We start from the raw sequence: 26,746 nt of genomic DNA, 5'->3' as shown, positions 1-26,746 counted from the left end.
TGGGAAGGGCTGGGGCCAACCGGCCAGCGACACTCCAGGGCGACGGGCTACGGGCTTCGGACTGCGGGCCACGGGCCACGGGCCAGACGGCTAATAGATTAGTACCTAGCATACACATAACACCAGACGTCGAGCACGCCAGAGCGTCGGCGTGCCTGGACATTTAGAGTGCTTCAACTACTTAAGTACCCGGCGCCTCAGGAATCGAGTGCCTGGGCTGCCTCGTGCGTCCTGTGCATCGCGCGCATCAAGTGCATCTCGCGCTCGAGTGTGGCCGTAAATACTGAGCAGCTCTGCCCGGGTATTCCGTACATCACCAGCGGCTGCAAGCCAAGGCCACACGTCGTGCTCCAGACATTGTATCAGCGCCCAGAACACAGCATAATAGAGCACGCAGCACGCAGCACATACTGACGTTGAAGCAGAGCCCACGCCGCATACCGCATGCCGCATGCCGCATGCTGCACGCCCCTCGCAGCCCGCACCCCTCACACCACACACCTCAACCGCGCTTGCACGCCGCTTCCCATCTCACACACCACTACGGAGTGCCAAACGGAGTGCACCCTTCACATTGTGGGCTTGGGGCCTTGACCTGGCCTTGCGTGGATTCCAAGGTTGTGAGGTCGTGCATCTTGTCTTGTCCTGACCTGACTTGGCTGCTTCCCCCACCCAACCCCCAGGTCTAGCACCGTTCAGTCTTCCCTGCTTCCGGGGTTGACAGAACAAGACTTCGATGGGGACAATTGGAGTACCAGAAACGCTGACAAAGCCTGAGGCTGACCGTCGCCATTGCCATGGCCATCACCATCGCCGCCCTGCAGCTCTCTATGCAGACAGCAATATGCCCCATAACTCCAGCCACTCGTGCACGAAACAGCCTCACCTCAGTCCTCTTTCGCGTGCAGGATACGCACGTTGCCCTGGAGGCGCTCTCAGTGGGGGAGAAGCCACCGTCATCGTGGCCGATGCCATCCAGGCGACTAGCCAAACCCAAGTCGACATAAACCTCCTCCGCAAGACAGTAACGTCCGTCAGAGCAGGCGGTAGCAACTCAAATGATGATGCAATAATTCCGGCGTTGCATGTATTTTGACTCGAAGGCATGGCTAGAGAATGGTCTCTTGCCTCTCGCGGGCGAACCAAGTGGCTAGTCAGTGCACGTGATGCAACAATTGTGCCATCGGCCTGTCACCCGTCAATAACCAGGTACCTAGTAGGCCAAGGAGTACGGAGTAGATGCCGCAGGGCTTGCGTGTTTGTGCCTCTTTACACCTTAAATCTAATGTGAATCATCACATACTCCGTACTATTTGGCCACCTCGAAGGACGGCCCTGAATCACCACTCCGATGTGCCCGACCGTAGCCAAAATGGACCTATGCCACACGTGAGCCTATTGATGAAGAGTCGGTAGTTACGTACTTGCTGCGCAAATAACCGCCCCAAAAAAAAATCGCCGGCGCGCCGTCGAACGTGTTAGATATTAGCTCATGTATGATCTGCCTACGTGATTTCCGAGCTAGGCAGTGTTCCATCACCGTACCATCTACCCCTTCCCGCTACCGACGTAAATCTGTGATCTACTAGGGGGGTGCTGAAACCATGAAAAATCCATGTCGACTAGGGAGACGAGCCGTTGTCGCAGTCAGCATGAAAAACGAAACAGCCCAGGTCCAAAGCGAAACAAGTTGACAGAAATACGTGCTGCGTTTGGCGAGAGCAATCTGAGTCTGAGCACATATTGCGCTGAGTCTTTTCGCAGTTGGTGACCAACAACCTTCATAATCCAGGCTTGCAGAGTCAATGAGGGCCAGGTACTAATCGCACCGTGATAACAAATATTCGAACTCGGGCGAAGGGCCACGTCAAAGTTTTTAGTGTGGTGGCGCTCTCACAGCACGGTGCATGAGATGCTAGGCACGTGTTTGTGCTTCTGGAAGAGCGGGCCAAAATCTGGGCTGCACAACATGTTGTCGTAATGTGGTCTGGTTTCTGGATCTCGGCCCTTTTCATCATTGTTGCCAGCGTCATAGAGGAGCCACAAACGGGCAGTCATCTTAACTTTGACATAACTTCCAACGCCAAACGATGCAGGTCAGTGCAGGCATGCCAATACGGCCGAATCCATCACCCGGTTACAAGGGGCAAAGCCCACCACAGGAAAAGGGTGGAGGTAGTGGTATTTCCATAACATCTCTGTGGATTATGCCGTGTCGTAGCAGGTATCGTTATGGGAGCTAGGGTGTTTCGGTTTGCAAAACCAGGTAAGCGGCGCCAATTTGGGAGTGGTATAAGTAATACACCGACAAGTATTGCACGAGACACATAATTTTCGTGAGCCAAGCCTGGCAGCGACTATGAGAACGCTGCCATATTGTCAGGCACTCAACGACGACAAGAGCCAATAACAGCAAGATCGATTGTGCTGTGCCTAGCCCCGGCATCATTGTCAAGCGCCCTGCGCTAAAACAAAGTTTGAAGGAGAATACTCCAACGTTAAATAGTAACTCTTGCCAGGGCAGTTGCAATTATTGCAAAATTTGGGCGGAAACTGAGTTTCATACGCGTGATATAGTCGTTATCGGGTCAATGAACCAGAGCACCAGGGCCGCGACGAGTTGAACACCACGATATGTCGTGACCCGACCGCATGTGGTGTTGAGACGATGCAACCACTCTTCAGAAAAGTCTGTAATATTGTCAGCCAAGCCCTGGGAATGGGGCCACAATTGCACTCTAGCGCCCCATCCCCCTTGAAAGGTTTCAAACTGGCCAAGCCAAAAAAGAAAAATAAAGGGTCATCACTCACCACGTTTAATGGATAAGGATCCAGACTCAAGCCATCGTGCGCGCGCACCAACAAGGTGGCTTGCTCGCCAACAACCTGCTCCCGCAGCCAATGCCCAAACATAGCCAACATGGCAAAGATGGCGTTCGGCCAAGGGACTTCCCCCCATGTCCTCCTTATGATGCAGTCTGTGTGCAGGACCATGCAGACACACGAGTGGCGGCTGGGTACTGGGCATGGATGTGTTACATCACGCTCTTTCCCCTATGGATGGAATGCTCAGATGCTCAGACTGCACAGTTGCCCTATTGCATCGTGCTCCGTGCTTCTGTCGGATCGAGGTCTTAATAGCCTCAGCAGGGGTCGGGAAGGCAAAACGCATCCCGCCGTGTGCTGGGGCAGCATCGGAGGCTATACACGAAGCTAGGGTGGTGTCGACGACCAGAAATATCCAACCTCGTGCTGCAGGCTGATCGCGGAGTGGAAGGGCGTTAACACTTTCGCACTGACGAGGTCATGAGCGGCGTTGCTGCAAGTGGTAAGTGGAAGACGACGGGCGACTTGTCGACGGCTGCTCACCTGTCCACTTTGGACAGTGATGGTGCGGGAGCTAACATTGTCTCTCGGCAGAAAACTCGTCTATTGTATAAGTCAATGAATGCATGTACTCTGTACGCATCTGGCCTGGTGGTGATTGAGTGTTTGTGTGGGTGTTTGGGTGTTTGGGTGTTTGGGTAGCATCAAAGTGTCCGTACTCAGGGCGGCATTGTACTCTAAACTCTTGACACTTGAGTACTGCTACTGCTGCTGCGTACGGAGTCAGCATCAGTTTTGACGCTGTCTGGCTCCTTTCCCTCTTATCTGGGGCTCCGAAGCCCCCAAAGGAAACCTGCCGAACTCGCTGACGTGCCGCCACAACCACACCAGACGCCTCTTTGTCCCCACCCCTTGTTCCCCGTCCTCTCCAAGTTGACATTTAAGAGTCCACGCCCTTTCTGGCCGTGCTCGGTGCATCTGCCTTCAGATGTGGCTGGGCCCCTTCAGCTGCCAGTGTTGGAATTTGCTAGTAATCAGTAAGGTAATTAAGACAGGCCGGCCTGACTCGGGCCAGGTAATGGAGGTAAAACACATGTATGCCACATAATCGCTGTGTTAATGATGTCAGGTACCCCTACATATGAATTTATATGTAAAGATACATATTATATTTCCTAGCTCAGTTGAAAGTTATTAAGGACAAAAAAGGATTTATAATAGGCAGCCGTAATGAATGATATTATGTGACAGCTAATGTGGATAATAAGTATCTTAAAATAGCTTCATTTAAGCGATTTTTTATAAAGGTGTGTGACCGTACTCCGTATAAACAGTACGTTATCCCCATACAAAATAGGGGCAAAAACAAAAGCCGAAAAGGGCTCAGTCCACTCCCTCTCCTCGGATCCTTGAACCAATCCTTGAGTTGGGTCGTCGAGACCAGACCCTCCTCTCTTCAGCCTCTCTCATCCTCTGCCCTCCCACGCCCTTTTATTATCCTGGCTCGGCCCAGAACGAAAAACACTTTTCTATTCCCTAATTCCGCCGCCTACTGGCTGCGGCCAACCCCCGGCTCATGCTCGTCCCCACAAAGACTCGGGCCCCGCCGCTCGTGATTGCCAGAATGTATCGGAGTAGTACGTACTACGTGCTTGGATAACTTCCAAGGTCAATAAGCAACAAAAGACTGCATGTACGAAGTACATCCGCAGCAACAGTTACGCCCATGCTTCGTACTGAGCGAACACTAGTACCCAGGTACTTCAGAAGCGCAGACCAAACCTCCCCTTGTCCCAATCCACCCATTCGATGCCTCTCCTGAGTCGTCCTAGCCAAACATTATTTCTATCCAGATGTCCTCCTTGCCCACATTAACATGACACTAGAACCATTAGCGTTGCCTAATGTAGTGCTCGCTGACGTGCCCAGTTCCACAATCACAACTTCTTGTCACCAGCCTGCCAACGGATCTGGGTCATCGTGACCGTCACAGTTCCTGACTACCCCAGTCTGCGGGCTCAAGTCCAAATGTTATTCCTCGGCGCCGCTGCCGATGCTCAAAACACCATGGTTTACAAAGTCAAGTCGGCTGATGGGGCCCAGGCCAGGCCAAGCCCATCCATATCGAACGAAACGGTAGTTATATGACGACTCGGGGAGAAAGGGTGGCACACAAAGTCCATTCCGCAGCTGCGCAGGAGTCACTGGTGCGTTGTCCGTGGCGGCAACCCCCCGCCGCCTCTGTCGCCGCTGTTGCAGCCAACACAGCGTGGCTCTGCGATCATGGCACGTCAGATGAGATTCATGTGTTCGTTCTGGGGTCGTCATCGCACAGGGAGAGTATGCCACGGCCTGCATACCTCGCTTTGTCGCATGTGTAAGCCCTTTCCGGTATCGACGGTCAAATGCCAGTTTCTCCGCGACCGACGGGCCTGTCATCGCGTCATTTGGACTCGCTGGCTCTAAGAAATCGCCTGAGTTCCATCCGCAGTCCTTGCTTGCTCCGGCAGACTTCTTGTGGTGAGGCAACCCTCCCGCAATTCATGCAGAGTATCATGACTCCGGCAAACGCTACTGCGAGAGTCTAAGTTTCACCTCTGGTCGCGTCTCTGACCCCACAATTTTTAGGCGACCCATACCTACCTAGGTAAGTATACCCTAACACATCACAGTACGAAATTGCAACGCGTGCGATAAATCGATACCTTAATTCTCAGCTCTAGCCATAAGAAAGGCTTGTTCAACAAAATACTATGCATTACTACTTCGTAATATATTCAAGTTTCGGTTAAAAGGGGAATGCCGTCAGTAAATATTAATAATAAAACAGTAAAAAGAAAGGGAAGGTCACGAATACCCCAGCAGCCATCTAGTACTGTGGCGGTCGCCTACGGAGTACTTCGTACCCTTCTTGCAAACCAGAATCTGCAGCCCGCCGAGCCTAATGTCATCTGTCAATCGGCAACCTAAAAAAAAAGAATGACCCGCAGCTCCCGACGCCTGGTTTTAGCGCAATGAGGTCACCTGCGCATGCACATGAGCGCAGACGGTAGTTACCTGGGCCAGACAGACCAGGATTCAGCCGTGCGAACAGCTACCCTAAAGCAATCCTACTTTTTATAGCAACGCGCTCGTGACAAGCGGTGTGTTTCTGCATGCGTTGTGACAGGGTGTTCTGATGGCAAAAAAGGCCGCTTCATTCGAGAACCTTTTTTTTTTTTTTTTTTTCGTTTTCGAGGTTCATGCGAAGCCGCAGGCGAGCTCGAGCCGCTGTGCAGATGTCTTTGATTTCAGCGTGGCAACCCCCCATTAGATCGTTGCCCAGGCCTGGGTCGTTGCATAATAATAAGTTATCCATCGACATCTTGGTATGTGGGCCAATGAAAAACACCTCGATCCCGCGATTGGATGCGGCGCGACTTGAAATTGCCCGAATTGGCGAGAATAAGAGGGCATGGTCGGTTGCATTTACAACCAAACACACACCATACTTGGGATGAGATACACCAATATCGCTTTATTGCCATGCATTAAGAGCCACGAGACAAACGAACCCCCTATAACAGCAACACAAAGAAAGAGCAAAGACATCCCAAGCATCCCAACTCCGTCCTGTTAAGACGATGGTATCTCCATCCGACACTATAAAATAAACCATCCACTCTTACAACACCATACATATTCTACACTGCGACAGATATTCTATGCCCAGTGAGCCCCCCACCTAGTTTTTGCTGGTTGTTCCATCATCGTGCTCTGGCTCGAATTTTGTTTCCCCTAGCACTGCACCGGGTTGCGATGCCATAGCTGTATGAGCACTAGGCTGTGGTTGTGTCTGAATCGGGGGGCCAGAAGGCTGCGTGGGAGCAGGAGCCCGTGTAGCGGCCGCGTTGAGTCTCTGGTCAAGAGCCTTCAGCGCAATGGCTCTTCTGCGCTCAGCCTCGGCGCGAGCCGTACCAGGGGTGCCTCTCTGCAGGGCGCGATCGCCCCGCGCGGACATGTCTGCGTGCGAAAAGGGCGTGCATAGGCGCATGGCGACGAGGACATCGAAAACCTGGCCCGACACGGCGGCGACAAAGGGCTTGACAGGCCCCGGGAAGAACTCGGCGAACGCAAATGTTTCGCTGGCGTCGCCGCGCAGAGACGCGGGCTGCGACGAGTCCAGGTCGGGAAACACCTTTTTGTAGAACCGGAGGTATGTCCAGCTCGCGAGGAAGCCAAATGTGGCCTGCCACAGGGCTGCTCTCGAGAGCAGAGGCGTCAGGGATAGGACTGTCACGATGCCTATGTAGAGGAGCGGGAAAACGGGGCACTTTGAGCGATACGATGCCGCGGAAGAGGGTGACGGTATGCGCGGGGATGAGCTGGCTGAATGCGACGAGGAAGGCGATTTGGATAGAAATGCCGCCAGAAATGGTTGTCAGACTACATTCACGTCACATTTTAGTTTTAGCAACCCTCTGCGAGGAAAACAATTCAAAGAAAATGGGGAGACTGCACTTACGTCCAGCTCTCATTGCGAGTAAGAGTAAAAAAGAGCACCATGACCAAAAAAGTCAAAATGTTAGGGACAAGAGTCACCAAGACCAAGAACTTGGCCAAATCCGCCGAGGACCAAGCTCGTTCCAAGTACCGCCCTCCATGGTACAGTGTCAGCCCGGAGATGGCCAAGGTGAAGACGTTGCTTTCCACCAGCGCCGACGACAGAAAGGTCCAGGGGAACACGAGCGACAGCTGTGGCACGAGCGTCAGGTAGGGGATGACGATGTGCGAGTTCTCAGTCCATTGTCGGTATCGTATTGCTGCGCTGAGGAAGGACTGCGACAGCAAAACTATCAGGATGGTGCGGGTGACGGGCGGGATGTTTAATCTCGGAGGCATGGCAGGCGTGAACGGGGAAAGGAAAAGGGGGGGGGGGTTGTTTTAGAGGCGAGATGGGAGGAGGTCCCTTGTTCTCTTTATATATTCATGAGAAGGAGGTACTGCGTTGGAGAGATGTGGTCGTCGCGGCGGGGTGTGCTCTGAGCTAGGTGCTGGCTGGGAGTAAAGTTGGAATTGTGGCCTGGCTGAGCTGGTTGGGAACCAGATTTCTTGAGCTCTCGTGGTGTTGGATGCAATGCCGCAAGAGGCTTGAGGAGGATGACACGTGCCTTATTGTGTTGGGTGTGATGTGGCTGGTGGCGCGTTCTGGCCTCAGGCTAAAGGAAATCGTGGCTGCTTGAGTTGACTATATCGAGAAACGAGATCGATATTCGTGATACATGTTTGCAATACTACCCGATGAGGCTATTTGCTCAAATCTCTATTTTTTCTTTCTTTTTGCCTCTTTTCTCCCCTTTTACTCTGGATACGCCCAGGCCCGTAATTCAGTGGGTGTGGCTGGATCTTGGAAAGGCTCGGAATCCGAGATCCACTCACGACATCAGGTTGCGTTGCGGGCAAATTCGTACCGGATCATGGCGCCATCACCGTCACAGTATTTAATGAAGAACCTCTCAATGTAAATATAATGTTACCATATTCCATTGATCCTCTATATGTTACCTAAGGGATGGACGTTCCTGTTGTGGCTAACGTGCTTGGCACACTTGGAGCTGTGAGTTATTCCTCGTAAACATGGTCAAATTGTGGCGCACGAGTCACCATTAACAGCACCTTGTGCAGATTTGTTGGTCTATTCAGGTGCGTTCCATGGTCGAATCCGCCTCATCCGGTTAAGGCTGAGACCAATCATAGCTTATACCCCAAATCGTGGTCAACCACCGACGACACAATGCAACTGGTCTTCAGTCATCGATGATGATGCTGTGGGCCTGGGCGGGAGTCCCTCTTGGAGTATACAACATTGTCGAGGAGTTCAACGTTGCACTGCGTATACAGCCTCAAGTTCTCACGTTTCTTAGCTTGGTAACATGGATTCAATGCTGCTACTACCAGAGGGTACATGTCTCGAAACGCACACACTGCCATTAATGAGACGAAAAGGGCTAACCCTGGCTAGGGATGGACTGTTTCGCGATCAATGCTTACCCTGGCGCCGATTGTGGTCATCATGGGCGGCTGTCAAGCTGCCCTCATAGTTGGCCTTGGAATTCTCAAACACCGAGGTGTTGACTGGCCAATGACGGTCATGGCTGTGCTGTCCGCTAGTCTGCTTGCCGCAGGTGTGCTGAGCCATTACTGGGACATCTGGGTTCATCGCACTGTCCGAGGGATATCGTTTCTGTTTGTCGGAATCGACGCCGCCGGAGATTTGTTCTCCTTGATATCCGTCTTCTTCCAGCCCAAGCTGGACGTTTTGGGCATGGTGATATATGGAACAGAACTTGCACTGTGGCTCGGGGTCTTTGCGTGTGGAGGCTACTACAATTTCCTTCCATGGGCACGAAAGAAGTGGCTTTCCCAGCATGGCTCACCAGAAGAATCTGAAAATGCCGAACCTGAAGATGTGACAACAGCCAGTGGGAGCATTTATATACGGGATGTGCCGCCATCGACCTCTGTTTTCAGGACAGTATCAGCAGCCTTTGAAGGCTTACGTTCAAGAACTATGGCACCAGGGGGCAGGGGGGCGAGACAGTGAGCCTATGGAATCGAAAAGTGTATATACAGCCCCGTGAATTATGTGTGCCTATATTCTAGGCTGGTGCCACAGCCCAGGATATTCGAGTCTTGTTTGAAGCTGGGTTTACGTTATCGTTTGCAACAAGATGAAGGTGATCATGAATGAACTTGCGGTATACAAGCGTCTGGCATATTTGAACTTACTGCATGGACTAGATCTTAGACTATGCCTGGTTTCGTCGACGTGCATGCCGGGACATGTAGAGCATGATGCTGCGTGCTTAAAATAGATAGATGCGGTGGAGTGGGGAGCGGAAACGTCCGTCTCTGTTTGCGGTTCAAGGTGAGGCGTGGATGCGGTTGTGTTCAATCCCCAACCATACTCGAGTTTCTCGACAAGAAGCTTGTCTTCGCGGACAGTCGACGAGGCACAGTGGTTCGCAGCATCAGACCCCCCGTCTTTCGTTGAATGTGTCTTCGCGGAGTAAAGTGATGTTGATTATTGACGGGTGCCCAGTTAAAAGTCGACGCTGTTCCGGCCGGGATGTGGTGGAAAGGTGGCACTCTTTAGGAAGAAAAATTTACAATTCTTCTCTCTCACGCGCCGAAATTTCCGCACAAATCAGTCATGTCCTTGCAATCCCTGTTAAGTGTCACGCAACTCCCATCCAATTTGAGTGAAGGGTCTGGGCAGGCATGATCTGTGTGCAAGGTTTGTCATTGAGAGCATGTGGAGCGAAGACTGACCATGGTTGGTGTGCATTCCTGAGGAAAAAAAACGGCCCCTGAAGAGCCGCTAAAATGACTGACACTGGAATAATGCTATTAGGATGTTGTTACATTGCTGCGAAGCCGTTTCTCGAATTGCCCCTGACTGTGGGAAAGCCATTTGTGGACTGCGACGGCGGGCATTTGTGGTTTGTAGAAAGTTGCTTCACTACGGACTACAATGCAAATGCAAGGCAGGCACGATGGGGCAAGTTTCTCGGTCCCGCCATTGGCCAAAGCTGCATTGAGTGCCCTTGGCCCTTTTGGCAACACCCACAAGCATTGTACCAGGCGATCTGCGCCGTCTCAGATTCCAGAGGAACATGGGCCCGCCCTCCGACAAAAGTTTTGAGCACGAGCATGCGAGCGAGGGTGAGAGGTGCAGCAAACGCCCTTATCCTCATCATCGTGCCCGAAGCGCATCGTAGACGCGTCTCAAATCAACCCCCGTGAAGCGAAGAGCTCGATCAGATATAGAAACTGCGAAAGTTGACCAGCGACTAGACCTTTCCGGGGCAGGAGAACGGCCTCTCCATGACGACGACTGTCCAGGGTTCCCGCCAGCCCCCGTTCCCCGAGGTTAGCTAGTATTTCGTCTCAATGATGGGATGAGTGCCGGGTGGCAATCTAGGTTTCCCGTGGTCCGGTCGCAAGATTACTTACGGTTAGGCCTCTGCGTCCCAGGTCCTTTGCCGCCACCCACCACTGTGGCCCTGGCTCATGACCAACAACGTGGGAGAATCGCTTCAGTCCTAGAGCAACAAACTTGGACGACGCCACCTGCCACGAATAGTAGACTGACGAGGCGGGAGTTGCAAGTTTGGCCAAAGGCAATGGCTGCTTAGTTATCAATGATAGACGCCCTTCAAAATCGACGTCCCAAGGCTTGCGCAGCCAGGGTGTGTATGACTGGGCTCTGGTTCCCCTGTGGCTATGATGTTGACAAAAATTGATCAGCTTTCAATCGGCCAATGCTGGGCGGCATGTTGGGCCGACCCAGCATCTGGTTCTGATTGCTGCATCTGGCGCCACTCACAACGGGAGACCGAGAGACCCTGGAACTAGGTGTTTCCACTTCACATCAATCGAGGGCCCGTCACCCTTCAGCCCCAGGCCCTATGCAGGCAGGCTTGTTTCTGATTACTCCGTAACACTGAAGCGGGCAAAGCCACGAGTGACGATGGCTGACGGCAGCGCATCCGCACAAGATCCGCGTTTGGTGGTTGCGTTTGCAACGAGTCACCCAGTCATGCACCGATGTGTCCCACCAGGAACAGGTCAGTGTACAACCACGAGCAATGAGGAAACAGACAGTGATGAGAACGAACATGCTGGGGAAAATCAGAAGCCTCACGTTTCGCTCCCATGGTTGTTGATGGTCTTGGGCCCTCAATTGTAGGCACGCCGTATCCCATCATTTTGAAGACCATGTCGAATAGGACCCACCCGCCCTGTGTGTCCTTGTCACACGGAATCCCCGTCTAGAAAAGAAGGAGAATGCAGGGACGGTTTAAGCCGAAGGGCCTTTTCCCATCTGCTGTAGAAACACCCTTTGTCACCAAGGTGAGAAGATGTTGAAGCGTATTTTGTAGACGGGGCTGTGACGATGCCCGAAACGAAACGAAGCGGCCAGGGGAAAGGCAAATGCTCTTGGATCCTGGACAAGGCGGTGTCCCTATCGAAAATGTCTCCATTGTCAAGGAATAGCGGCCAGAGCGGTGTTGCTTCCGCGTGACAATGGGCGAAGGGGGCAGCAGGGCCCAAGCTGAGTTTGGTGCAAGCTGCAGGCAAAGAGGACAAAAGAACAGAGGACAGATGCGCAAAGTCGTCGACGATACGAATATCAAGCCAGAGAGCAAAACCCACATTTAAGCTTCTGAATCTACGAGACTTTGAGAACACGCCCCCCACCCCCCCCATGGCAATGCTCTATCCATTAACCCATGTTTACCCACATGCACGAACACACGCACACACACACACCCTTGCTCATCCAGGCGGGAGTGACAAGACAGACAGGACATTGGCTCAATGGTTCTATAAGCCTGGTGGGCGCCAAGTTTGTCAGTGTGTGCCAGTCTCGCCTTGCCTCGCCTCGCCTTGCCTCCTTGCCTTGCCTTGCCGGCTGGGCTGGGCTGGCTGGTAGTCGGTAAGGGGGCCCGCAAACAACAGTTGAGCGCCAGTCAAGACGCCAGGGACTCGATCGGCATTGGCACTGGGCAGACAGTCACGAGAAGGCAGTATGTAGTTGACAGTTGACGCAGATGTGATGCAGACAAAGCAGCGCACTTTCGCTTGGCTGGCGGGTGCGGGCTCTCGGCAAACATGTCTGGTTGCCAGCTTGAGGCTGCAGGTGGGCGGACATATGGAGGGACGTCGAGGTATGTACGTACCAGACTCCATACTCCGTTGTTACTGGCGGTTCGTTGCTCGTTGCTGTCTGGCGTCCGCGACCAGTTGGGGTTGAAGGTGCTGGAAGTGGAAGGCTGCCCAGGACAGGTAAGGTACCCAGGTACTCAGGTACCCAGGTACGTGAACAAAGCCCAGACATGGACACCACAATTGAGGACCCGAGCAAGGTACCCGGGTACCTCGATGCTTGGTGCTCTCTCCATAGCGCTGCCAGTACGGAGTACCTTGCCCCAGAGCCACTCAACCTGGCCCAGCTCCAGCACCAGAGATGTGGATTTCATCTCGCTCTCAAATCTTCACTCACTCACTCCCTCACTTTGACTCTCACTTTTGCTTCTATCTGCCCGGTCAACGACTTCTCGTGTGTCGCCCTTGCCCCGGCGGCTGCTCGACGACATTCCTCACATCAACAAGTACTAAGCCTGCACTCCACGACTATATTCTGCCTCTAGGAGGACTACCCGGCCACCCGTCACTTTGCCGCCAGTTGCGGCGCGCGCTTGGCAACCATGGTGGACAAGGAATTTATCGACTCGAATAGGGTCAACTTTCTGGTCTGGAGGTTCGTTCCGGATGTCCCCAACCGCGCCTCGACTTTTCTCGGACTCTCTCGACTCGTCCTGCTGCAGCATTGAGAACCGTCTCGCCGACGCGCTTCGCCCTCTTTTTTTTTTTAAACCCGCCTACCGTTATTGCTGCTCTGTTCTCCTGCCAGCACTGACGTTGAGAGACTCCGTCCCCCCGGCGCCTTCCCCAGTGGTTTGCCGGTTCCTTTTTGTCTTTGCTAACTTTAATATGTTGTGCAGGTATCTGCTGGAAGCGAGTACGTGGCACCAGCTCTTTTTGCACCTTTGCAAATACAACGACATGCGCAGGCTCTGGGCATTTTTCCATAGCGGAAGACCGTATCTAACTGAACTTGTTCTTTTTGATTGCAGATTACCGCGAAACCGCCGCCAAGTTGCAAAAGGAGTGGCAGGTAAACGAGCCACACCGAGATTTCTCCTTCGCGCCTCACGTCAAGAGCCAGGCACTTGTGTCGCTCATCAACCGAGGATTAATGTACTATGCTCTTGAACGTGAATTTGCACTCAACAAGGTAAGTCCCTTTACTTTTCTTTCCCTTTTCTCTCCCGTCTGCCTGTGGTCTGCTTTGTCGGGACTGCTACGACGTCTCACCCGAATGCATGGCTTCTCCTTTTGTCTCTTGCCTGGGCCGTTCGGGGGTGGACGTGCAGGCTCCTCATGTCCCCTCGTCGAGCCTTGTCTGCTTTAGGCTGCCTCGCACAGTCGAAGCAAGCAGGCAAGCAGGCAAACGCAAGACCCGACCTTGTTGAGATTGTATTTTGGCTGACTAGACATTCTCATCGCAGCGGTCTCGCGATGCCGCCAGTGCCGGGGCCGAGGCAGAGGCAGAGTCGCTGCAGGTCGGCGTCTTTGGACCATTGAACTCGCAGCAGCTGGCCGAGGGCGAGGGCGCTGCAGTCGGCGGCGACGTAGAATTATCACGGAAGCGCATCCAACAACAGCTCCAGCTACCGAATGGCTCGCCGGCAAAGAAACCGCGTCTGAGCAATGGCTACACTGACGCATCCGCATCCGCATCCGCACCCGTGGCCACGGCTGCCACCACCACATCCACAACCACCAACACCACCTCAACCTCCGCCACCACACCCATGGACATTGATCCCAGCCATCACCATCACCCTCACCCTCAACCCAACTCTCATGACGGCCAACACGACGCCAGCAACAACCACGCCTATCCGTCGCCGTTGGAAGGGGAGCAGCTGCCTCCGCCCATCATCCATACCGATGGCCCCGAGCAGGGCACGCAGGTCGACAAGGTAGAGGAATTATCGCCAGACACCACTTTTATCCACCTCGTGGACTCTTCGCTCAAGGCCTCGGAAGCCACAGCTACGCCATCGCCCTCTCCAGTAGGCGCCGAGATTGCGCCTGTGTTGCTCCAGTGCGAGTGGAACCCTTGCGACCCATCAATGTTGGCTGCTGCTGGAACCGATGCACTAGCCCGTGTTTGGACCATCTGTCGCTCCTCGGACGCAACGACCGAGTCGGCCAAGGATGGCAGAGATCACGTGGCTCCCCTGGCCAGCACTCTAATCGATCCAGCTATGCCGCGCACAACAACCGTCACGGCATTGTCATGGACGCCCAACGGCACTGCCATTGCGGTTGCCACCGATTTGGAGACGTCGGCTGCAGTGAGCGTGTGGTCAGCCGACGGTGTTCTCATGCAGACCATGGATGTGGCTGAGCCGCCCATTATAAAGCTCAGCTGGAACCCAGGCAGCTCTGCCCTGCTCTCCCTTTCCCCAGAAAAAGGAGGAGGCGCCCTCATTACGGTTTATTCATTTAATGGCAAAATCTTGAACTATCATTTACCAGGACACGACATAGAAACGACCGCGCTGGACGCAGCCTGGATCGACGACGAGGAGTTTTTGTTGAGCGGCGGCGATTTACTGCTGTGCCTTCGTTGCACCAATTCAGCAATTATTCAGTCACGGAAATTCGAAACCACGGAGGATGATAGTTTTACCCAGGTGCTTTTTGACCGGCGGTCAAAATTGGCTGCCACTTCGAGTGACAAGGGTATTCTTGATGTAAGTGATGCTTTCCCCTGAGAAACGCGGGTTATGCGGATGCTGATAATGACACAATGATAGCTATGGGATGAGTCAGGGCAACGGCGATCTATTTCAGCTCATCAAGGAGCCATCACCACCATGGCGTGGCAGCCTTTGCCGCCTAATCAAGCCCCCCACGACGACGAGCGACTAATCGCTACTGGTGGTGACGATTGTGCCATTCTAATATGGAATGCCCGGAAACCTGAGAGCAAAGCGAAATGTTTCCTGACGATGGACTTGCCAATCGTACGGCTTGCCTTTACCCCCGACGGCGCCTTTATCGCCGGCGCCTCATCGCGGCAAGTATTAATATGGAAGGTGGATAATCATACGATGCCGAGGGCAAGCTGGAACCGACCGCCACATCCAGGATGGCTCAGCCCGAAAGGTAACTCGGACACTGAAGAGGAAGATGAGCACTGCCTGTGCTGGGATGTCAGCGGACAAAAGCTGGCGTATGGTTCGAACAGTAGAGTACGTATTTCCTGCAAGGTATTATTAACTTTATGCCCACGAGCATCATCCTAACATTGCTGTGTAGCTTGCCGTAATAAACTTTAGAAGGTAGCCTACACATTGTTCTAATCGAAACCAACTTCATGCGACGACACATCTAGCAGGCTCTGAGAGTGGAGGGCCCCGATATCCAAGCAACAATGCGGCAGGGTGTACGAAGTATATATTGATCACGACGCGAGCGATGGCACGCCAAAAGGGGTTGACGGCGTCTGGATACAAGAACAACTAGAACTCGCAAGCGCCCCAAAACGAGCATACGGGAGAGCTGGCCTTTGATGTTCTACTTGAAGTCTCGGCATTTTTTTTTCCGCAAGATCTTTTTTTCTTCTTCTTTTTTACTTGGCTGGCGCGGCGCCGACACTTTTTGCGAACTACACATGCCAACACAAGTGGCAGAAAAATATTCCTTTTGTATATGATTTGTTGGCTTTACAATGGGACACAAGGCTGAAAGAAGAAGACGAAGACGAAGAACATTGGGTGGAGGGGGAAACATCGAGTATATCTGATGATGAAAACGATGGAATAGAGGACGGCGTATGCGTGTGTCGGCTTCTTTGTTTTGGAATATTGACAAGACCCGGGGCGTAGGCGGATCTGGCAGCATTCACTCGATGGGAGGATGGCGTGCATTTACCTTCACGTTTTGACACGTGTAGTATGTGGTGGCTCTTTTCTTTTCTTTTTTCTTTTTACTTTTTTTGCTAGCCGCGGCGCAGGAAGCGACCGAGGAGTGTATTATACCATGGGTGGTTGGCGAGAATTGGATATGACATTGCGTACGTAGGCGCGTCATTGATGTGCATGTATGTGTCGAACAGAGATTTGCAATGCACAGAGAAAGAATGAGTGGCGGGCCGGCGGTGGCGGGGCATCCATCTATCAGATTGGTCCGCCACTTTGAATCCTCCGACCACCCCAACTACACTTTGACCTACTTAGACTTGGGGGTTCCTCATTACATCTTCAACCTCACTTTTATCACGAACCTGATTCCCATCCCTCCTTACTCATAATCTGCGACGCGAATATTACCGCACAGCCGACCCAACCCAATGACGGCTGTATAATCAGCGCCCCAACCTTGTCACCACCACCACCACCACCGTCACCAACACCTGGTTCACACCCCAGCAGGGTTTTCTCCCCCCCATCATCGCCGTCGAATACCCCAGCAGCAGCCGGCCCGGAACATGTCAACCGCCACTCCCTCGCGGAGCACGTACCACACCCCGACGGGATCCGGGTCGCGCACAGCAGCAGGAGCAGCAGCAGAATGCACCCCCGAGATGCGCGACCGCCAAGCGCGCGGCAAGGACCCCTACAAGGACAGCGAGAGCGACTACGACGACGAGCCGGAGAGGCGGGTGCGTCTGGGCAGGGGGTGCGTCGCGCCTCTGACGGTCTCTGTGGTTTGGGCAAGGCGGGAGTGCTAACGAGCGCAGGGTCAAGACGGAGCCGTTCGAGGACAAGGAGCGGCGGGGCTTTGCGCTGAGCGTGCTGGATAGCCCCGAGTCGCTGATGATGTATGCCCTGAGTGCGGGCGATGTATGTGCCCCCCACCCCCAATGAGCGTCTTGACGGCCGAGGTGTTTGGCTGACGGTTCTTAGAGCGTTCCCGGGCAGAGGTTGCGGTTTACCGCGATGCTGTGTGGGTTTGAGGAGCGGCGGAAGAGCAAGGAGGTGGTGGGGAGGGAGAGGGAGAGGGATAGGGATAGGGAGCGTGAGAAGGAGAGGGAACGGGAGAGGAGGAGATGATGGCTGGGCTGTGCGGGTACGTGGACTGGTGATTCAAGTGCTGACCGTGTCTACGTGTCTGGACGTCTTTGTTGAGTGTACAAAAAGAAACCATTTATTTATATATACACGCGCGCGCGCGCGCGTGTGCCGTCCTATGCCTATCCAAAACAAAACGCCAAGTAATGCATGATATGTATATATATCCAACTCTGACCTTGTTACATGTACCGCATGCTCCGCTGGTTCCCCCACCTTCCGTCTGCGTTTGCCGCCGGCGGAGGCGGATACGGCGGCGGATCGTAAAACCCACTCTGCTGCTGTTGATGCTGCTGCTCGGGGGAAAACAGAGCGCCGGACGACTCGGTCTGTCGCGGTCCGTTCCACGGCCTCGGACCGCCCCATTGCTGCTGTCCGCTGAACGACGAAGGCGGCCAGCTGCTGTTCATCCCGGGCACCGCCTGCTTTCTCACCCTCCGTTTGTGCATGCGGCGTCGGATGCTGCCCGTGATGCAGCTAATGATGGCAATGATGATGAGGAGTCCGACGACCGAGACGATGGGGATGAAGATTGCCTTGTGGTTGTCGATCCATTGTCCGATTTCCTTGATCGTCGAACTGCCCTGACAGCTGCCGCTGGAGCAGTGGCCGCCGGCGCCGCAGCTGGTCCCGTCCACGAAGAACTGGTTGTACGTGATGCACTGGTTGGAGGGGAGGTCGGGCGACGTACAGGCGAGCATGCACTCCGTCTCGGGACAAGCCTTGGTGTTGTTTCTGCCCGTCAAGCTGTTGGCCATGTGCTGGCACTGCAGGTCGCGCGAGGTACACTGCCCTGACGCGCATTGGAGCCCATTGCCGCACGAGTCGCCGTTGTTCTTGTGCTTGTCGGCCGGGCAGGCGGCCTTGTCGCCGGGACAGGATTCCTCAACGTCGCAGTCGCCGGTGCTGGGGCGGCAGACGGTGCCGGTCGATGCAAACTGGCATTGATCCGTGCAGCAGTCTTCGTTGGAGGCATCACAGACGGAGCCGCTGGTGAACTTGCACGTTTTGGGATCGCAGCACTTGTTTCCATTGCAACCTGCCTCGCCGCCGCAGTCGCAGTCCTCACCGGCCTCCACGATACCATTGCCACATTGACTGCCAATGTCCACATCGGTCTGGACATTCTTGTTGTCCGTGAGGCAGTTGCCCTTGATCTGGTTGGATTTGAGGCCTGAGCAAATGTTGCCGATGCTGCAGGGTGAGAAGGACGTTATACCACTGCCGGTAGAAGGATTCATGATGTATTTGCCACCAGCATCGCACTGGTCTTTGCTCAGCGGACAGCAGGCCTGAGAGGGGCCCTTGACTGGACACGTCTGCGGTACACAGTCATGGACGGCTCCAAAGGTATGTCCGGTCTCATGGGCAAAAATCTGCCACTCAGTATCCGACTTGACAACGACATTGGTGGCCGCAACCGTCTCGTTCTGAGCGCTGCTGCCCTGATCGCTGGCGCCGGTCCGGCAGAGCATGCCTCGCCAGGCCAGGCCAACGGCCGTGTCCGTGGCACAGGTTGTGAAGAGGGTCCAGTAGGCATTCTCATCTTTGGATTCACCACGCCACTTGGAAAACGTGTTTAAGCGATCGTTGATAGATACACCGCCGCTGCATTTAACGTTCCACTGCGTGTTGGCGGGCGTAGTACCGGTGCATGGTCGGTCGAAGATGGTCAGGTTTTTGATAGCCAGTGAGATCTTGAAGGTGCTCTCGTACAGCTCAGAGGCTGAGTTTACGTTACTGATGATCCGTCTCTTGATAACCTTTGTGTCGTTGAATGCCGAATAGTAGTTGCAGTCAGTAGCAATACCCACCAGAGCCACCTTCTTCGTAGTTGGACAGCCGGCCGAACTTCCGATGGAATCGAGCAAGTTGAGGCCCGTACCGCCACCGCCACTATCAATTTGCCGACCAAAGAGAGATGGGAGGCTCATAGATTTAAGGGAATTGCCGGTTTCGTCCACATCTTGCCAAAACTTGGCGTTAAACTCCAGGGTGTCAGTGTTGCATTTGGACGAGTGGGCAAGATCGCGCTTCAGCTCGCCATGTCCGTCATGGTAGTCCATGACATCGGAGTCGCGCCACACAACCATTACGTCGTCGGCGGCGGAGGAGTCAACAGCAGGATCCCTTTCGTCCTTCATTGACTGGTAGTCGGACCGCGGGAGAATGTGGTGATTGTCGCCGTCAATACGAAAGGCGCCAAGAAAGACGGGCTTTTCTCCATCCTGATGAACCGTCACTCGTGCCCAGCCAGCCTTGGACCATCCTTGTATGCCGGGGCGCTCAATGAATGCGTCTCCGCGGTATACCTTGTCCTCCGAACGGGGGACTTTTACTATTTCCCGGACTGATCCGTCATCGTTGAGATGCGTGACAGAGAAGTCTTCGTGGAGGACATCGTGATTGGGTTCGAGGGCCAGGCGAATCTTCTGCTGGCCATGTTGTAATGTAAAGGTGACATCGAATTTAGAAAATGCGTGCACGCGATGCGAAGGCGTCTTGATGACGGGTTCCTGTACTAATGAAATGCGGCTGACGGGATTTCGCTTTACAGAGTGTGCTGCATGTTGAGTGAACAGGTTAGTAACGTCGCTTGCCGCGGGACAAGAGCCACGACCATCGGACAAGTCCTTGGCAAGAATGCAAAAGACGATTGCTTACCCAGCGATGAATGAGCCAGCAACGCCACGCTTGCAACGGCCGCCACGAGAAACTGCAGCGAAACCATGGTAGACTGCGCCAGAGGACGGCGCAACGGAGGGGAAACGTCGCTCGGAGTATGAGCGGATGGCACAGAATTTACCGCATCCAATTCATCGACGATGGTGTACGAATGTCCGAGGTTCTGGCAGCGTGGGAATGCCGTATCGACAATGGAGACGCCGGGTCGGGATTCCAATGGATTGAGTGACACTGCTGTGGCTTGAGTCTAATCGGATGGTTGTGTGTTGCTGTATACACAAATGGACTCGGCCACGAAGAATGCAAGGCTAGTCGGCTCGGCGTGACAACGAGGGGGTTTCTGACGGATGGCAAAACGGACGACGAGTTGAGCAAACAAAAGACTCTCGAAGGAGATTACTGCATGACTGAGAGTGTGTGTGTGATCTGAAAAGGCAGGGAAGAATCAGGAATCTATAGAGTGAGTGGACTGGCTGCGTGGTTCGGCGGCAGGTTGGGGCGGATACAACGATTGATTTGACATCAATCAATCTGGAGCGAACCAGACTGGACCCATGTGTGTGCCCGTGGCATCGCCGAGGGTGGCAGTGGCAGTGACAGTCGAATAGGAGTGATTGGCCGTGACGACGCTGCCACGCTATTGTTGTTGCTTCAGCCAAGGCCCCGTCTAGGTCCCGTCCCCAAGTCGAGGGAGGGTTGCTTGGGTGCTTGGGTGCTTGGCCGGGCGACAACGAGTGGAGAAGGGGCATAGGGCACGGATGAACCCAAGTTCGTGGGATGCCTACTCCGTATTCCGCCTGGCACGAGTATGACTATGTACCTACCTAGGTAGATACGGAGTCGTATTGAGACCTAGAGCCCGCCGACATTATGGAGCCCCGGAGACCTGGAGACTTGGCAACTTGGACACTCCAGATGTCTAGTGGTCTGGTGCTGGAGGGCATCGCCACAATCCACGCGGCAGGTGCGCCTCGGGCTGTTCCTGACTGGGCATGAGGACTTTCCCGCAACTCGGTGACAGTGCAGGGAAACAAGAAGACCATTACCAACCATCTCTTCCTGCGTGCATGAGATGTCATCCTCCGTTTGCCCGCATTAACAAGTTCCCTTGCTCTGTCTTGTTGTTGATTTGACACATACTCCGCAGTACCGAGCATCTCATACTGACTTCTGCTTCAAACGCTACAGACCCTCGTCACGCGCCCAATCGGGGACATCAACTACCCGAGCCAATGTCGGTCTGCACCCAACCGACTCGACTCCTTCTGGGACCGGGGTTCGATACTTGCTCGCTCAAATACGATTCTGGCGAGGCTTGGCCCGGGGTGCCTCGCCGCCTGTGACACGGACGGAATAAAACACATATCTGCAGTGGCTCATGTCAGCAGTTGGTTTCATCACCTTTTGTTCCCGGCGTCGTCGGAACGCCAGGGTCTCGGTGTATCAGGACGGGCTACTCCCTACCCGTTGCAGCTATCCCGGATCGGCGCCTAGATGGCGCTAATGAAAGTCTGTGACTGGCCTGTCCATCGCTTGGCGACTCAAAAAACTACATTATCGTGGAAAGCGAGGAGCTGAAAAGCTGTCCTTGACTTTTTCTCTATATACTCCGTAAGCGTAGTTGTCATTTGCAAATGTGGCCGGTGCATTGCGTAAAGCACCGTTGTAGTATTACGGAGTACTCCATATTCATGCCGGCATCACCTTCACGTGCACACACACAACAATATCCATGAGGACACTGTCAAGGCCCGTCAATTACTCGGGCCGTACGCGCGTAAATACCAGTCCTGCCCTATACATATACCGTCACACAGCCAAACCCAAGCCTATCTCTTCTTCAGCATAGCCCGGCGAAGCGCTCAGTCAGTCAGGTGAATTGCGACACCTCCTTGCCCAGCCGCCCCCAAGATGACGATTGAAGCCGGCAGCGTCTCATAAAACTGCCGCACAAGTAAGTACAGGGTCCCGTTCTCAAGCCTCGTACGGAGGAGAGGGATAAATCCAGTTTGGTTTCAGCTGTTTTGGCTGTTTGATCACTAGCCGTCAAGCCTAGGCCGTTCTAATCTGAGCCGCATCTCGCGGTATTCCGGCCACAACGACCAACTCGACTTATTTTATTGGTCCCCTGACATTTGACACTCCATGGGTGATTTTTTTGCAAAACAGTGTACTTGCTGTAGACGACCTGGCTTTGAGCAACCCACCTCTGTCAAAAGTCGTGATATCTCAAGCTGTTCGGAAAGGAACCGCCCGCACTGCCCAAACCGTCCACTCGCCAGCTCCCTACTCTGGCTGTCTTGGTGTCGGCCGGAAACTGGAACCATGTTCAAACATGAGTAACTCCACCGAGTCTTCGCAGATATCTCTGATGGGCATTCATTCGTGAGCAGTGTAATGTATCTTTTCGACGGCTGGCGCCTGGAGCGTATGACTCCGTGCTGAATAAAGACCTTCAACATACTCTAGAATACAAAACTCCTTTGTACGCAACAAAGATAAACATATGCAGTACGCCTTGTCATCTTCCGTAATGGCTATGCACATTTCACAGGCAATTACCCAAGTTGCACCGGCATCTGAGATAGATTCTCCAAACATCTTTGTTCTAGCGGTTCTAGCTTCTGCTAAAGACAAGGGAATCCCGTCTTGTTTGTCGCTTGTTTGTCGCAGATGATGGAACGGAGTCTGCGACGTGAAACTCCGTTGCTAGATCTGCAGCTGACATAAACTCTATTCCAAAGCTATACCTTTCCAAAAAGAAAAAAAAAAGGCCGGATCTTTCTCGCGGCGTTTGACATAACTAGTCAATATGAGGCTGATATGTCCCCTCAAAAACATGGCAAATGCATGCAAAGCAAACAATACAGTACAGAGCTTTAACAGCATTAGACCTTTCAAGCAACCAAGATCTTATCCGGCCATCTCCATTGCCAAGTTGGCGCCGTCCACACTAGTGGTATCAGCTACAACATCAGCCCATCAATATTTTCGTTTCTTGTATAGCTTTATTTGTTTTCCCCCTCTCTTTTTGTTTATTTGGCCTTGGCTTCGTGAACTATCTTGATGATTCTTTCCACAATAGAGGGATCGGACAACTGAGAGTTAGGTTAGTCATGGTCCAACAATTGTTTGCCATGGGACACGAGGTGGGAGAATACGACGTACGGTTGTGATGTCACCAAGCTGATCCTCCTCGCCGGCAAGGATCTTTCTCAATATTCTTCTCATAATCTTGCCACTTCGGGTCTTGGGCAGATCAGGAACGACATGGATGGCCTTGGGTGCGGCAAACGGACCAATGCTCTTGCGAACCTGCATGATGAATTCCTTGCGGAGCGCATCATTGACCATGTCAACGTCCTTGACTGCCACAAAGGCATTGACAGCCTGGCCAGTGAGTTCATCGGCAACACCCACGACGGCGGCTTCGGCAACAGCGTGGTGCTCGATGAGGGCAGCCTCGATCTCGGCCGTGGAGAGACGGTGGCCAGAAACGTTGACAACGTCATCGACCCGGCCGCGGATCCAGTAGAAACCTTCGTGGTCACGACCAGCACCGTCACCAGTGAACTGCGAAAACGTTAGGAGGGTGTATTTCATAAAGGTGCGATGCAAGCAAGACGTACGTAATAGCCCTTGTAGACGTTCAGGTAAGTGTCCATGTAGCGCTTGTGGGCGCCGTAGACAGTACGGGCCATGCTAGGCCACGGCTGCTTAAACGCAAGCACGCCTTCAACATCGTTGCCGTGAATCTCTTCGCCGGAGACGGGGTCGATGATGACGGGCTCAATACCAAAAAAGGGGAACGAAGCGCTACCGGGTTTGGTAGGGGTGATGCCGGCAAGTGGAGTGATGACGTGGGAACCGGTCTCAGTCTGCCAGTATGTCTGTAAGGATGTTAGTATACCTTTATCCAGTGAGTATCGACGTGACCGAGATCATCACGTACGTCAACAACGTGGGCCTCCTCCCTGCCGACGACCTCAAAGTACCATTTCCACACCTCAGCAGCAATGGGCTCACCAACGGAACCCAAAGCACGCAGATGCTTGATGTCACCCTTGACGTGCTCGTCGCCAGCGCGCTTCAGCAGACGCAGTGCCGTGGGGGCCACGTAGAACTGAGTGACCTTGTGCTTCTCAATAATATCCCAGTATCGTGAGAAGTTGGGGTAGGCAGGGGTGCCTTCGAACACCACGGTAGAGACACCGAGCAGCAAAGGGGCGTAGACGACATAGGTGTGGCCAGTGATCCAACCAACGTCACCACCACAGAAGTAACGGTCACCATCGTGGATGTCAAAGACGTACTTGCCGGTCATGGCGGCCCCCAGCAGGTAACCAGCAGTGGTGTGCAGCACACCCTTGGGCTTGCCAGTAGAGCCAGAGGTGTACAGAAGGAAAAGAGGATCCTCAGAATTCATGACCTCGGGGGCAATGTAACTGGGCCACTTCTCAAGCTCCTCGTGCCACCAGACATCACGGCCGGCCTGCATGGGCACGTCAGCGCCAGTGCGCTTGAAAACGAGAACGTTGGTGACATCGGGGCACTGCTTGAGAGCATCGTCGACGATCTTCTTGGTGCCAATGAGCTTGCCACCACGCTTGCCCTCGTCAGTAGTGATGACAACACGTGAGCGAGCGTCAAGGACACGGTCTCGCAGGGAGTCGGCAGAGAACCCGGCAAAGACAACGGAGTGAACGGCACCGATACGCACACAGGCCAAAATAGCGACAAGGGCCTCGGGAATCATGGGTAGGTAAATGGCAACGGTGTCACCCTTGCGGATACCCATCTGCTTTAGAGACCAGGCACACTTGGAGACTTGGCGCAACAGCTCACTGTAAGTGACATTGCGGCCATCCTGCGGCTCATCGGCCTCGTAAATGATGGCGACGCGATCGGGGTCCTTGAAGGCATGGCGATCAACCAAGTTGTATGAGGCATTGAGCTGGCCCTCCGGGAACCACTTGACATCACCGTCAGCTAAGGTGCCGCTGGAGACGGTTTCAAAGTCTCGATACCATGAGAGTAGTTCCCTGGCGCGCTCACCCCAGAATTTATTGGGGTTAGTGATGGACTCTTTGTACAGCTTCTGATATTCTTCGATATCTGTAATTTAAGCAGAAGCTCGCAGTCAGCCCACATTCAACTTGGACATCTTCCATGGACGGACGACCGGAATTGGGCCGAATCGGGAATGGCGCAATGTGATGAAGCTTCCTTGAACCCTGGGCCGAGGGCTTCAGGGCCGAGGAAACCGAAGGGTAAATGGAATTGCAACTTACTGGCAAGGTGGAGTTTGCTGGGGTGTTCTATAGGAACAAAAAATATTCAGGTTAGCAGATGGTCATTGCAAGCGTGATCACAGGTCAAGATTCCCACGATGAGCTCCATCGACTGCTACGGTGGGGGAGGGACTCGCAAGGCGCGAGTGTGGAAGTGGGGTCGAGAAAACATGTTGCAGAAGGAGGGGCAAATTACGTACTTGCGAGCATCTTCTCGGGCGGGTCTGCAGGAAGAGGCGTGTTAGTGATTCTCGAGCTTCTCTCTACCTTTTTTTTGTTGGCGCGAATTGGGTTACTTCACTTACGGAATGTGTCGACCAGGTGCGCCTCAGCGACCGTGGGGATTTTCTTCTCCTCAGACATTGTGTTGAATGAATGCGACGGGATGCGATTCGAATCAGCTCTGGTTGGAGTGTACGCTGGTCACCAGTCACCTTGCAGCTTGTAGCTTTTAGGAGAGACAACTGCAGAAGAGCTGCAACACTCAGGCCAGTTGAAGCGGTGGGCGCGGGGTAGATTGTTTTTGTAGTGGCCGACTCGCTATGGCTGTCGCCTGAAGTTGCTGAGTGGGCTCAGAGGCGGCTGGTTGTCGTTGAAGCGACGTCAGAGAGACGCGACGTCGCCGATCGTGAACTTGGACGAACTTGGTTGGCTGGTCTGCGCCTGTTGCTCTGTGCGCTCCCACGACAAACTCGAGTGATCAAGCCTCGCGACTGCTCCTGGTAGACGACTTGTATGAAATGCCTGTTTGCCGTTAAAAATAAAATTATTGAGCGATAGGAGGAATGCAAAACGAAGCGGATCAAAGGGGAGGAGGGGGAGTAGACTGTTCGTGTACATGGGGGATTGGAATCTCTTATGTACCCCCGTACTCCGTCACAACCCGCCTACTTATGTTGCCCCTCCTCCAGCCGGCCAAGTACGCTGTTGCTCATGTCTTGGTCATGGCAAACCTCCCCAAGGTTTGTGCAGTCCGATATTGTGTGCGTTGCGATTGCGGAGGAAGACCACTCGAAGAGGACTCCAGTTACCCAAGTACCTAGGTAGTTGGCGGCCGCGGCTGGGCGAGTGGAAGCCGAACCTGGAGCTGGAACCTGGAGCTGTTGGGACAGGTTGCTCCATAACCTGCCATTGCTGTCCAATCTTCTCTCCTAGAGTTGCACATCGACATCCACCTTGCCGAGCGCACGATGCTGATTGCAGGGACCGGGGAGTAGGGAGGACGGAGTGCAGGGCTGTCCAGATGTC

At 53.7% G+C, this 26,746-nt stretch overlaps 7 protein-coding genes across 9 annotated transcripts; 3 read left to right on the top strand and 4 right to left on the bottom strand.

Moving 5' to 3' along the window:
* Nucleotides 1-4,857: 4,857 nt before the first annotated feature.
* J3458_021997 (uncharacterized protein) lies at nt 4,858-5,265 on the bottom strand (the record flags this gene model as incomplete). The annotated part of the gene is made up of 1 exon (XM_066122874.1): nt 4,858-5,265. One exon carries the CDS (start codon nt 5,263-5,265, stop codon nt 4,858-4,860), a length of 408 nt encoding a protein of 135 aa, XP_065972095.1.
* A 1,496-nt stretch (nt 5,266-6,761) lies between these two features.
* Nucleotides 6,762-7,707, bottom strand: J3458_021996 (uncharacterized protein; the record flags this gene model as incomplete). Its single annotated transcript, XM_007814691.2, has 2 exons — nt 6,762-7,251; nt 7,331-7,707. 2 exons carry the CDS (start codon nt 7,705-7,707, stop codon nt 6,762-6,764), a joined length of 867 nt encoding a protein of 288 aa, XP_007812882.2.
* A 403-nt stretch (nt 7,708-8,110) lies between these two features.
* J3458_021995 (uncharacterized protein) lies at nt 8,111-9,409 on the top strand (the record flags this gene model as incomplete). The annotated part of the gene is made up of 4 exons (XM_007814692.2): nt 8,111-8,422; nt 8,491-8,508; nt 8,563-8,766; nt 8,828-9,409. The coding sequence occupies exons 1-4, from the start codon at nt 8,378-8,380 to the stop codon at nt 9,407-9,409; spliced, it is 849 nt and encodes a 282-aa protein (XP_007812883.2). The 5' UTR covers nt 8,111-8,377.
* A 3,342-nt stretch (nt 9,410-12,751) lies between these two features.
* Nucleotides 12,752-16,682, top strand: J3458_021994 (uncharacterized protein). Of its 3 annotated transcripts, XM_007814693.2 has the most exons (6): nt 12,752-13,132; nt 13,377-13,393; nt 13,509-13,669; nt 13,944-15,200; nt 15,264-15,701; nt 15,769-16,682. In XM_007814693.2, the coding sequence occupies exons 1-6, from the start codon at nt 13,080-13,082 to the stop codon at nt 15,793-15,795; spliced, it is 1,953 nt and encodes a 650-aa protein (XP_007812884.2). In that variant the 5' UTR covers nt 12,752-13,079; the 3' UTR covers nt 15,796-16,682. The 3 variants fall into 3 exon arrangements, with proteins under 3 accessions (XP_007812884.2, XP_065972094.1, XP_065972093.1); XM_066122872.1 differs by having other exon boundaries at nt 13,011-13,393; XM_066122873.1 differs by having other exon boundaries at nt 12,752-13,669.
* Nucleotide 16,683: 1 nt separating this feature from the next.
* On the bottom strand, nt 16,684-20,830 carry J3458_021992 (uncharacterized protein). The gene is made up of 2 exons (XM_007814695.2): nt 20,187-20,830; nt 16,684-20,085 (listed from the first exon to the last, which is right to left on the bottom strand). The coding sequence occupies exons 1-2, from the start codon at nt 20,251-20,253 to the stop codon at nt 17,705-17,707; spliced, it is 2,448 nt and encodes an 815-aa protein (XP_007812886.2). The 5' UTR covers nt 20,254-20,830; the 3' UTR covers nt 16,684-17,704.
* Nucleotides 16,940-17,844, top strand: J3458_021993 (uncharacterized protein; the record flags this gene model as incomplete). The annotated part of the gene is made up of 3 exons (XM_066122871.1): nt 16,940-17,130; nt 17,192-17,294; nt 17,358-17,844. The coding sequence occupies 3 exons, from the start codon at nt 16,940-16,942 to the stop codon at nt 17,502-17,504; spliced, it is 441 nt and encodes a 146-aa protein (XP_065972092.1). The 3' UTR covers nt 17,505-17,844.
* A 1,734-nt stretch (nt 20,831-22,564) lies between the features above and the next one.
* On the bottom strand, nt 22,565-26,439 carry ACS2 (acetyl-coenzyme A synthetase 2). Its single transcript, XM_066122870.1, has 7 exons — nt 25,804-26,439; nt 25,699-25,722; nt 25,499-25,525; nt 24,160-25,322; nt 23,837-24,097; nt 23,376-23,780; nt 22,565-23,305 (listed from the first exon to the last, which is right to left on the bottom strand). The coding sequence occupies exons 1-7, from the start codon at nt 25,859-25,861 to the stop codon at nt 23,243-23,245; spliced, it is 2,001 nt and encodes a 666-aa protein (XP_065972091.1). The 5' UTR covers nt 25,862-26,439; the 3' UTR covers nt 22,565-23,242.
* Nucleotides 26,440-26,746: the final 307 nt, after the last annotated feature.

The sequence above is a fragment of the Metarhizium acridum genome (genome assembly GCF_019434415.1).
Source record: "Metarhizium acridum strain ARSEF 324 chromosome Unknown scaffold_587, whole genome shotgun sequence".
Taxonomy (NCBI): Eukaryota; Fungi; Ascomycota; class Sordariomycetes; order Hypocreales; family Clavicipitaceae; genus Metarhizium; species Metarhizium acridum.
This window is presented reverse-complemented; position numbering and strand designations above follow the sequence as displayed.

Excerpts from the sequence above, each read along its gene's own strand:
- J3458_021992 (XM_007814695.2), bottom strand. The coding sequence starts at position 20,253 with ATGGTTTCGCTGCAGTTTCTCGTGGCGGCCGTTGCAAGCGTGGCGTTG. Across the intron at positions 20,086-20,186 it reads GCTGGCTCATTCATCGCTGG|CACACTCTGTAAAGCGAAAT; the intron begins GTAAGCAATCGT and ends CTCAACATGCAG.
- J3458_021994 (XM_066122872.1), top strand. The coding sequence starts at position 13,144 with ATGTCCCCAACCGCGCCTCGACTTTTCTCGGACTCTCTCGACTCGTCC. Across the intron at positions 15,201-15,263 it reads GTGACAAGGGTATTCTTGAT|CTATGGGATGAGTCAGGGCA; the intron begins GTAAGTGATGCT and ends ACACAATGATAG. Across the intron at positions 15,702-15,768 it reads CGTATGGTTCGAACAGTAGA|CTTGCCGTAATAAACTTTAG; the intron begins GTACGTATTTCC and ends ATTGCTGTGTAG.
- ACS2 (XM_066122870.1), bottom strand. The coding sequence starts at position 25,861 with ATGTCTGAGGAGAAGAAAATCCCCACGGTCGCTGAGGCGCACCTGGTC. Across the intron at positions 25,723-25,803 it reads GCACCTGGTCGACACATTCC|ACCCGCCCGAGAAGATGCTC; the intron begins GTAAGTGAAGTA and ends CTCTTCCTGCAG. Across the intron at positions 24,098-24,159 it reads AGGAGGCCCACGTTGTTGAC|ACATACTGGCAGACTGAGAC; the intron begins GTACGTGATGAT and ends ACATCCTTACAG.